The 12,124-nt window shown below is 38.2% G+C and overlaps 2 protein-coding genes across 3 annotated transcripts in view; one reads left to right on the plus strand and one right to left on the minus strand.

Moving 5' to 3' along the window:
• Positions 1 to 423: 423 nt before the first annotated feature.
• ROS1 (ROS proto-oncogene 1, receptor tyrosine kinase) overlaps positions 424 to 12,124 on the plus strand; it is a 114,488-nt gene continuing 102,787 nt past the window's right edge. For both annotated transcript variants that reach the window (XM_060114794.1, XM_060114793.1), the window contains exons 1-2: positions 424 to 546; positions 11,121 to 11,165. In XM_060114794.1, the coding sequence (XP_059970777.1) occupies positions 424 to 546; positions 11,121 to 11,165 (168 nt within the window). The remainder of the gene's footprint in view (positions 547 to 11,120; positions 11,166 to 12,124) is intronic.
• LOC132500276 (glycine cleavage system H protein, mitochondrial-like) lies at positions 7,697 to 8,245 on the minus strand. The gene has a single exon (XM_060115240.1). It carries the CDS (start codon positions 8,243 to 8,245, stop codon positions 7,724 to 7,726), a length of 522 nt encoding a protein of 173 aa, XP_059971223.1. The 3' UTR covers positions 7,697 to 7,723.

Below are 12,124 nucleotides of genomic sequence, written 5' to 3' on the forward strand. Positions count from 1 at the left end.
AATTTCCTGCGTAGCTGAACAAACCTCAAAGAAGTGAAGTAGTGGAGGATCCACCGAATCTGATCCCGTCTCAGGCTGCACGTGTCACATGCTTGCTGAAATGCAATTTGCGGTCTCTACTTTGTTTACTTTCCATGTGAAGCGCTCTCCTAAGACCTAACCTGTACGCAGTGGGTGACTTTCTTTATGGGAGTAAAAGGAAGCTACGTTATGAAATAGCTATTATGGGAATGATACAAGCTATCTAGGATTAAAAGGTCTAAACACTATTTTAAAAGGCAAAGATATTCCAACACATCAAAACAAACCCAAAAAATCCACCGGCCACTCTTTCAACTGAAGTGATGAAACCCAAAGAATTCAGATAGCTAAATGGAGAAAATGAGAAGAAAGTTCATCTAAGAATCCGCCATTGGTGAAGTGATGAAGAACATTTACTGGCTTGTTCTGAAACTTGTCAATTTTATGACTCTTGGCTGCATATGGATTTCTGTGGTACAGTGTACAATTTTAAACAGCTGCCTAAAGTCATGTGTAACTAACCTGGTAAGTTTTCCTGGTCTAATATTTGTCTTTGTAGAAACTAGAACATGTAGAATTCAGCTTGTTACAAATGCTTGAATTATTTTATCTTTATGAGAAGTTTTCTCATGAGAAGTTGGTAGCAAGGCAAGAAAGATTCTTTTTTCCAAAATAAGTTAGGAACATTAGTCATTACAGAAGGTAGGGCAGAGCTACTTTATTTCTTTAAGTTATCTGTTCATAGATCTTTTTTTTTTTGCAGGGGGGGCATGGGTTTCGGGTAAATGAGGCTTAAATAAAATCAATTTTGCACACCTTAAAAAATATCAGTTAAACTCATTTATTACAAAATCATTTATATTTGTCTTGAAGCATGAAATAGGTTCAGCCACAGGGCAATGCCTTCTAATTGCAGGCAGCAGTACTATTTATATTGTGGATGGATGACTGTATTGGGAGGTGGATGATGAGGGAAGCAGATGTAGGTGCCACAGAGAACATTTTATCTCACTATTAGTTATTATATATTTATATATTATTCTATGTATTATATATTTATATATAATAATTATTATTAAAAGACAGAATTGTTTGTAAATTCCTTTCTATCTGTGCATTTGTAATTCTTTTGGTGAGTTTTGTGAGACATTTATGATTTCCTTCTCATTTCTTGGTGTCATTGCTCCTATATATAGTTTCATATCTTTTCAGTTATTTTGACTTAGTTGTGCTTAAAACAGTCACTGAATCAACTTTAAAAACCAAATACATTCTAGCCAGGGACAGATACACTCTTCTTATCTAAAGACAAAGGAAATAGCATGATAGCTTACATGTGACAATACTTATAGTCATACTTTTAAAAATAATAAAAGTACTAAATACAATATTCACTATTATGCTGAGGTATTGGAGATAGAAGTCTATGGTAGAATAAAAAAGAAACATTTGTGTTACACTCTTGGCTTAATTTAAACTATAGTTTAAAACACTACTTAGGCTTACTATGGTTAATAGCACATTTTTTTAAAAGTTTGGTATTTTATATAAATCTTTGTTGAAGACTTCACTGCTACGAATGTAGAATTGTGTGCTTTAGGTTTTTACAGTTGTAATCTAAATTTAAACATGGAAAAATGGGGCTATTAAATGTTTTCTTTATTAAAAAATTAAAAAATTTTCTCTGATTATAACAGAACATATTAATTGTAAAATATTTATAAGATAGAGAAGAGCTAGAGAAGAATAAAAGAAAAAATCCTATAATTCCACCACTATTAACCTATGATTGTATTTTCTTTCAGTGTTTTCCCTCAAATATGTATATAATTTTTCACACAGTTGTGTACCCAGCCTTTTCACTGAGCATTACATGATGGGTTTTCTCCTATACCCTGAAGTTTTTATGGAAACAGGACCCTTAATATATTTAGAATATTCCATCGTATGAATGTACCACTGTAATTTGTTTATTAATTTCCCTACTATCAAAACTGATGTTGGTTGTTTCTCTTATTCTATTTGTTTTATTTTTTAGCTAAGCTTAGTTCTGTCTTATTTTGTGTGTGGGCTCCTTGATTTCAGGGCTTGGCAGGAGGAGTAGACAGTCTGTCCTTTGCCGAGTTGCCTTCCGCTCACCACCTACAGAGAAAGGCACAGCTGATGTGGCGGTGGCAGAAGACCCAGTCTGCCAATCTGACAGTAATCATGTCCTCCATCTGGGCCCCCCACACGGGGCTGGGGGGACAAAACCTCGGTGCAACAACAGTGAACGGAGCCATGGGTCAGAGGAAAGATATAGAAAAGTGCTCGAGTTTATTTCACTGTTTGAATTTTTTTCTGTGCTATCCTTTTTAGCCTGGATTTTCGCTATGAAGGTCATCTTCGATTTCACTGAGTGGTCCTTTTTTTTTTTTAATTAAAATTTTTTTGCTTTATCATGCTGGGTATACAACATACTTCCTATAACTGCTAATTCATGTATTTCAACATTTCTAGAAAATTATTAGTCATCATTTCTCATAAGGTTGTCTCTACTATATCCTTTTCTTGCCTTCTGAGACTCTAATTGGATGTATATTATATTATTCTCACTGGGTGGTTCTTGGTATTGAGGCATCTTTGTCTTTTAAAAAGAAACAAAAGAGTCTTGTACAAAGGAATGTTAGAATTGCTGTCCCCAAATGCACAAATCAGCGTTCTATGCTTGAGCATGGGTTTTACATTAATGGAGGAATCTGTATGTATTAGTTGAGTGTATTAACTGACATGATATTTTAAAATTACATATGCCATGTGCTGCAGAGAACAAAAAATAATGTTCTTCAGAACACTAGTATTGTGAGATCCTTTATAAAAAAGAAACAGGGCTTCCCTGGTGGCGCAGTGGTTGAGAGTCCGCCTGCCGATGCAGGGGAGACGGGTTCGTGCCCCGGTCCAGGAAGATCCCACATGCCGTAGAGCAGCTGGGCCTGTGAGCCATGGCCGCTGAGCCTGCGCGTCCGGAGCCTGTGCTCCGCGACGGGAGAGGCCACAACAGTGAGAGGCCCGTGTACCGCAAAAAAAAAAAAAAAAAAGAAAAAGAAACAAAAGAGATTCATGGTCAAATAATTTATGGAAAGGCTTTTTGCTATACCCTCTTTTTGTAGACCCACAGGACACAACCGCATATTAATGGTTTTGTTTAATCACAATTTTCTGATCTTCTTTGGCAACAAAACTCTTTTTTTGAGTAACAAATCTGAACAGCTGAGGGACTAGTGTTCAGAAGTGCTCTTTTACAAGTATCAACTCAATTCAAAAACAGACTATTAGAAACTATAGGATTCAGAAGGTTGTCCTGTTTAAAAAAATGTACTAACATCAATACCTTTCCTGTATATCAATATGTAACTGTATAACAAGAAAATGGAACAAAACCATAATCCAAAAATTCCATAAAATATCCAGAAATTAGCACAATTTGTACTGGTATAGGAATAGCCAAGCCAGTAAAACAGAATATACTCCAGAAACAATACCATGTACATAAGGGAGTGTGGAATATGATAAAGATGATCCTTCAAACCAAAGTGGGGCCATCCATTTAGAATGAAAAATAACTCCTTCCTTCAGCAGGCAAAAGAATAAGTAAACTGCGGCAATCCAGGAAATGGAATATTATTCTAAGCTAAAAAGAAACAAGCTATCAAGCCATGAAAGACATGGAGGAAACTTAAATGCATATTACTAAGTGAAAGAAGCCAATCTGAAAAGGCTGCATACTGTATGATTCCAACTGTATGACATTCTGGAAAAGGCAAAACTATGGAGATACTGGAAAGATCAGGGGTTGAGAGGGATGGCGTTGGGCTAGGGGGAGATGAACAGGTAGAACACAGAGGATTGTTAGAGCAGTGAAAATACTCTGTATGGTATTGATATCATAATGAGGGATATATCTCATTATACTTTTGTCCAAACACCAAGAGTGAAGGTAAGGTAAAATGTGGACTTCGGGTGATTATGGTTATGCAAATGTAGGTTCGTCCTTACTAAAAAATGTACTAGTCTGGTGAGTGGTGTTGATAATGGGGGAAGCTATGCATGTGTGGGGAAAGGGAGTTTATGGGAAATCTCTGTACCTTAATAATCTCAATTCTGCTGTAAACCTAAAGCTGCTTAAAAAACAAAAGTTTTAAAAAAGGATTAAAAAATCCAACTCCTACATCACTACCAGATTCAAATAAATTCCAGGAGGCATTTAAAAAGATATGATTTAAATACAAACAGACAAATAGCAAAACCAAAACAAGACCTCATCCTATAAAAATATTAGAATAAATTAGGGATGAATATTTCTATAATCTTGGAATGGGAATGCCTTAAGAAGCCTGCTTCAAAAATCCAGGATCACTAAAAGAAATTATTAATAAATTCAACTGCTAGAAACTAACTATATGACAATAAACGGGAGACAATAAAAACAAAGCCAAAGAATGGAAAAAAGTATGATAAACACAATTTTACCAACTCATATATATATATATATATATAGGAGTATTTAAATTAAGTTTAGAACATGAAGACTTTAAAAAAGAAGAACTATGAATGGTTAAAAAACATGTGAAAAATGTTCAACCTCACAGCAACCATAGAATTGCACAGAAAGAATGAATTATCAATTTTCTTCTATCAGATTGGCAGAGATAAAAAATTTTACAGTTGGCCAAGTTTGGATAAGCTGGGACTTTCATGTGCTGTTGGCTAGGATGTAAGTTGATAGATTTCTAGAAAACAGTGGGTTAATAAATGTCAAAATTAAAAGAGAAAATATACTTTTAACACTGAACATCAAGAAATTTATCTGAAGAGATTATTGCATAACTAACGATATGTCTGCAAAAGGCTGTTTATAGCAAATTTGCACATAATATTAATATTAGATTCCTAAGCACCTGGCACTGTACTATAATAATGAATATATGATTTAATTGAATCCTCACAGAACTTTATGTTTATTAATATTATCCTACTTATGTTTCAGATGAGAATACTAAGTTTAAACAGCATAGGTAACTTTCAAAATATCACATCAGGAGCAAATATCATATGTGGGATTAAAATACAGATCATTCTGCTCTGTTTCATTATTAGGGTAGGAAGTAAAGAATGAAATTAGTTCCGGCTGAGGCGGGCAAGATAGAAAAGCTTATGCCAAGAAGTAGGTGTTGGGTTGAGTTTTTAAGATCCAGGACTGGGATTGTGTCTTTCAAGCAGGTAATTGGAGCAGGTGGAACTAAGTTAAACGACGAGGATCCTAAGTCCAACGTGAGGAATTTGGTGCAGACTACAGGCAGCATCTGTGCTTTGGTTAAGAGCACAGGCTCTGGAGGCTCTGGAGCACAGGTACGGAGGCTCTGTGCCGTATTCAAATCCTAACTCTTGGACAATTTACAAAACTTCCCTGGGTATCAGCTGCACAATGGAATTAGCAATAGTACCTGTTGAATAGGGTTGTTGGGACGTTAAATAAGACAGTGTAAAACACCAAGAAGAGTGGCTGGAATGTGGGAATCACTCACTAATGTTAGCTGTGGTAATGAGGGGGAAGGGGATGGAGAGGGAGTGGAGATCAGGAAAGAGGGTTGACAAATCTGCTTCATCAGAACCCCCTAGACCCAACTCAGGAAGCTACCTTGCCCAAGACCATTTATGGGCACGCCATTCAACCTGTTAAATTTAATTCTGAGAGCTGCCAACAGAAGGACTTAATACTGTTACAGTGTGACTTTATGGTCATCAAGAAATACCTGTTGCTTTATTGTTTAAAAACTACCCAGCATCTACCTTTTTGGTTTTATGAGCTAACCCTGATTTTTTTGAAGGGGTAGGAAAAAATTCAATTGCAAATTCACCATTTTACACTTGGTTGTATATGGTTGTGTTTCAGTCACACAAAGGGGAATCAAAGGCTTCATTTTGAACAAAATTATGAAAACAAAGAACTGTGAATATGTGCTTGCACAATTAATCTAAAAGATACAGTTTTTTTTTTTTTGCGGTACGCGGGCCTCTCACTGTTGTGGCCTCTGCTGTTGCAGAGCACAGGCTCCGGACGTGCAGGCTCAGAGGCCATGGCTCACGGGCCCAGCCGCTCCGTGGCATGTGGGATCTTCCCGGACCAGGGCACAAACCCGAGTCCCCTGCATCGGCAGGTGAACTCAACCACTGCGCCACCAGGGAAGCCCTAGAGGAATCTCTATTTACACATCAAATGAGAGGAAAAAAGTCAACATTTGTCCTTTGGTTCCTGTGTCTGATTACTTCTCAAGTAAACCCCCATGACGCTAGGTCACTGGATGATGTTTCCAAGAGATATGACTTCTGGACCATTCCTGAGTAGTAGGCCATGTTGAATTCATGGATTTATTCCTTCAGCTTATAGTTATTTAACACTCATTATCCCTCTGGCACCGTTCTAGATGCTGGAGAGAGTGGAGAGCAAAATGGATGGTGCTTACGTGGAAGGGAGAGAGAGGGCTCCACGAACTCAGTAATGGCCCCTTTTCTCTTCCCTCTGAAAAGCACAGACTGTTTGGAAGGCCACAACAGATGCTTAAGCCACCTCCCAAGCCCCTATAGATTTTCGATTGTCTCTTGGAACGTATCTTGCTTGTAGTGCTGGGTCAGCCCAGGACAGATGGCGTGCTCCTTGCTGAATTAATCACCTCTCCAATTCAATGGTTCGAATTCAGCAACTTTTAAGGGGAGGTTCTGCTCAGTACCAATTAGAGTTACTAAAAATATTCACTTACTTTTCCTCTGCCTATAATTCTAAGTCAATGAGTGAGGCAGGTTGACAATTAGATCATATCCATGTAAGGCTATTCGGGTGCATATCTGATTATCATAGACTCAGCATTGCCATCCTTTGTAAGTCCTTCTGCTCATGAAGGTCTCCACTCAAAAATGACCAGGGACAGGATGGACAATTTATAGACTTTTCCCACCTTAGTTTCCATTTCTTTTATTTTCCTCCAGCACAAAAAAGTTCTTAAAATTTGTGAAAATGTGAGAAATAAACAGAGTAATCTGTTGTTTTACTATAAGAAAAATTCTGAATTTGTATTTTTCCTCTGTTCTTAATAAGACTGCTTTTAAAACAGAAAGATGCCATGTGCCATCAGGCAGGGCTAGAAGGCCTGATCCCCATTTTGACACATGGCAGCTGCTGCACTTGCTTGCACACATGTGTACATACACACTGCCTCTGTGTAAAGCCTAGAATGTGTCTGCAAATTGGGCTTTTAAAAATTAATATCAATCTCATATCTATCTATGAGAAAAATGAGACTTTAGTTTTGGTTTGTTTTAAGAAAAGAAAAACACCCTGACTTCAATGAACTATTGGCAAAAAAAGATGATGCCATGACTATGTGAATGAAGAGAGGATGGTCTTCAACTGAAATGCTGTTAAACATTCACCACGCTTGACCTATTGGGCATTTGTGAACAATCTAGAAATTTCTGGGTTGTGACTGTACATTTAACTTGGTGATTCATGAGAAAGCCAGAGGGGAATCTAGTAACTCTTGATGACAATGGGTGGTTTTCTGTTTCATTTTACAGTAGCAGGCTCTAGTAGTCACCTACAAGTTGTTTCATTTGTGAGATCCAAGAGTAGAGCAGTTTCCAACTAGTTTATTTAGGGGTTCCATTTTCACTCCTCAATAGATTTTATGTATTTCTCATATGCTTCTTCACTCATTAGTTCATCTAGTTCTGAAGGGTTACTGAGTGTCATCTTGATCAGCCAACCATCTTCATAACAAGATTTGTTGACAAGTCCTGGATTTTCTGCTAGAGCTTCATTAATTTCAGTTACTTCTCCTGATAGAGGAGAATAGAGTTCACTAGCAGCTTTCACACTTTCCAAAGCACCAAATTCCTCTTGTTTGTTCAATTTTGTCCCAACTTCAGGCAGACTACAGTAAACAACATCTCCCAAAGCTTCCTGTGCAAAACTGCTGATTCCCACTGTTCCAACACCGTTTTCTGTTGTTACCCATTCATGTTTGTCTGTGAATTTACGACCCGACAACAGAACGGGGCTGGTGCACAGCGGCCGGACGGCGCCCGCCCACAGTCCCCAGGGCCACGGCGGGCAGGGCGCGTTGGTCGCAGAGATGGCGCGCAGGCTGCAGACCGCGGCCTGCACGCTCCGCGCCACTCGCAGCGCCATGTTCGCAGGGGTACTTAATCTAGTATAGTTGTCTTAAATTAGTGGTGGATAGATTTTTAAAAAGCAACTTTTAGCAACAATGTTGCCTGAAGAAAATACCCCTTAACTTCCTAATGATTTCACATAAACACCATGCATCTTTTTCACAACACCCTGTGATTTTTAGGCTAGTCTCCAGTTATAATACTCAGAATTCCTGAAATTATCTGTGGTAAAACTAGTTATAAAAATTAATTCAAGGATAACATTGTTATCTTAACCTTATATAGTATTGTAACTTGCTTACCGCCATCCCTGGATTTGGGTCAAAATACTCAATGAACTTGCCACTGGAAATAAATGACAGTGGAGAAAAGTTTGTTAGTTGTATAGTGTCCAGTGAAGAACATTACTATTTTAATTTTGCAATATACTGTGTTTGCTGGTGCTATTTTTATACAGTGAAGCAACAGCCTTGCAGGAAAATAAGAAACAGTTTAATAATAAAATATTCAACTTCTTAAAAAAAAAAAAAAAAAAAAGAGTAGAGCAGGAAGATGGATACGGATACTTAAAAGCACAACAGCTCTGTAACCATGAACAGATACAGTTACTTCCCTGCTTAGTGGAAATTGCACACCCAACCCCCTAACACCCCGCCCCTGCCCCAAAGGAAAAAACAACCTGTTTCAGCAGTGGCTTCCTTTAGGCATATGTAAATCCCTTCATGGAAGGTTACGAAACCCCCGTTAATCCCACCTGTGAATGATTGTAGTATTTAACCCAGAGGTTAGTTCCTATAATGCTCATTTCATGAAAAGCCCCCCACCCCCATTTTTAGTGGTTAGTTTGTATAAAGCAAGCTCCAGACTGTAAGCCTGAAAAACCACAGTATTCCCAAACAGGCAGGATTTCCAGCGAAATAGTGTGAAGGCGACAGGGTTAACAGTCTTAAAGTCATTATTCAGACAAACTGAAAGTCTCTAAGTATGATGGTATAGGCCACCATAACCTTGGAGTCCTTTGAATGAGTTTTTGCACATGACACATATAATTGAATACGTGATTAGCATAGTCATCAATCTGTTTCGGGTATGCATATCCTATATTTATGTTTTAAAGCCCCCAGTACCACCTTTGTCTCTGCATGAGACAATTTAAGTGAGTTGCTGGTATCAGGACATTGTGGCATTCTCCGGGTCATGTGGTTGGCAATTTACTCAAGAAAATTTGAACATAATGTTTTTTTCATTACCCTTATTGTTTTTTTTTTTTTTAATTAATTAATTAATTTATTTATGGCTGTGTTGGTTCTTCGTTTCTGTGCGAGGGCTTTCTCTAGTTGCGGTGAGCGGGGGCCCCTCTTCATCGCGGTGCGTGGGCCTCTCACTATCGTGGCCTCTCTTGTTGCGGAGCACAGGCTTCAGACGCGCAGGCTCAGTAATTGTGGCCCACGGGCCCAGTTGCTCCGCGGTACGCGGGATCCTCCCAGACCAGGGCTCGAACCCGTGTCCCCTGCATCGGCAGGCAGACCCTCAACCACTGCGCCACCAGGGAAGCCCCCCCTTATTGTTTTTTAAACCATAGTTTTATACAAAACTATTTCATCTGTCTTCTGGTGGTACAGTATTTACAACAGAATGGTTATATGTTAAATGGTCGACTTTTCAACCAACTCAAACACCTGGTTAGCATAAATCTTTTAATAGTAATGCCATTCCATTAACTCTTTTGTTACCAGAACTTCTGAAAATCCCTTTGCTAAAGAGTTGGAGACTGACTGGCTATATAAACCCCAAACACTGCATAGCCATGAGAATTAAGATGTATTATTCATATTAGTACATGAGACTTTATAAGGAACAAAATCAAGTTGTTTCTGGGCTTCAGGTTATTAATCTCATGATCAAATAGTCTGTTTAGCTTATGACTTCATTTTCCCACTTCTGAATTTCATATCCAAGCTCACTAATGATTTCTATATTGGGAGCAATTTCTTGGATGGAGGAAAATAGTTTTTCCATTATCAAAAAAAAATCCAAAATAATAAATACGGAAACACAAGAAAGAGATACACCTTGAAAAATCTTGCCTAGGGAAATGCCCACATTTTTACTTTGTGTGTAATGAATGCAAATGTATACAGAGTTAGGTTGGAATATGAATATTTTTTGTATAGTCTGTTATATAATGTTAATTAAATGCAGTCAATGGTTGTTTCAGTCTCTTAAAAAAATAAGAAAGAAAAATGCAAACATAATTCATCTCTAATCCAGCAGTCCTTGATTAATTGACTAATTCACAGACTTATTTAATACTATGTAGAATCTCTCCATTGTTCTTAACTACTCCTTTTGTCTACACCCCAACTCCCATCTTTATCATTTCTGCAGAGTCCTTAAGCATTACATCTTAGACAGGCATACTTCGTTTTACTGCACTCTGCATATATTGCAGTTTTTTGCAAATTGAAGATTTGTGGTAACCTTGTGTTGTCTGATGATGGTTAGCATTTTTTAGGAATAAAGTATTTTAAATTAAGGTATGCACATTATGTTTTTTAAACATAGTGCTATTGCACACTTCATAGACTACTGTAGTGCAAACATAACTTTTATATGCACTGGGAAACCAAAAAATTTGTGTGATTCTATTTGTTTCGGTGGTCTGGAACTGAACTTGCAATATCTCCAAGGTATGCCTGTTAATTTGCACTGGCAATTTGTCTGGTTTTCAAAATGACTGATTTAACACTTTGAAACAGTTGGCTCCTTACTTTACAGTTAGAAAACACTGAGGAGGCAACACTACTCCAGGAAGCTTTAAAAAAAAGGTGGGGTGGTTATACTGAACACAGGATTGGTAGGGGTGTTCACTCCTTCCTTCTTCATTTCAGGGCAGACAGCTTGATGTCAGCACACCATACAATCTGAGTGAACCGGTGAGTAATCTCTTCCACCTCCTGGGACTTTATAGTGTTTGCATTAATAAAAAAGGGACAATGGTCAGTTTTGATCATCATAGAATAATTCCTAAATAAAAGCTCATTTATTTGTGCCTGATGGAGGAAGCTGGATGGAAAACAGAGAGAAGTCTGAATCACAGAGTATTCAAACATCAGTTCAGGAACAGTGTGTTGAAGTGTAAAGAGCACAGGACTAAGCCATGACCATGATTTTGATTCTACATTGCTATGTGACTTTGGGCAAATTCCTTAAAATTTCTGAGATGTAGTTAAAACTACTAAAGTATGTGTATTCTGAAAGGGTTGGATTAGATAATCTCCACTGGTTCTTCTAATAATTACATTTATGGTTTTATCACTATTCTGCACCTGTATCCATTTACTCAACAAGCATTTAGGGACTCCAAGTGTAAGACTAAACCAGACACTGTGCTGGGTAGTAGAGTAAAAATGAGTAAAATAGAGTCTCTGTTTTAAAGGACTCTCAACCTTGTGGGAGAGACAGACACACGGATAAAACCACAGCCAGACAGCCATGCGAGAGTCAGATCAGCAGTGTGTAGGAGGAGCAAAGAGAATACATAAGAGGAAAAGCACTTGCTTGCCTGCATGGCTAAAACTAGAAAGATGGACTAGAGGGGAGAGGTACACCGGTCAGAGGGAGCCTTCGTGCCAAGACACAACGGTTTCAGAGAGCTTGACTGGTGCAGGAGAAGAGGAGGATTTCAGCTTGCTTGGAGGACAGGGCGTGTGTGCAGAGATGGCAGGTAGAAGAGGTTGGCAAGCTAGGCAGGCCCACGTGGTGGAGAGCTGTGAGTACTATGTTGGTAATTTGGTTTCAGTGGCACATAAGGTTTTAGGTAAGAGAAGGATATGATTAGGTTTTGTTTTAAAAAGATCACTCCAAGTGTGGAAACAAGAGAGGTCCCTCATGA

The sequence above is a fragment of the Mesoplodon densirostris genome, chromosome 12, assembly GCF_025265405.1.
Source record: "Mesoplodon densirostris isolate mMesDen1 chromosome 12, mMesDen1 primary haplotype, whole genome shotgun sequence".
Taxonomy (NCBI): Eukaryota; Metazoa; Chordata; class Mammalia; order Artiodactyla; family Ziphiidae; genus Mesoplodon; species Mesoplodon densirostris.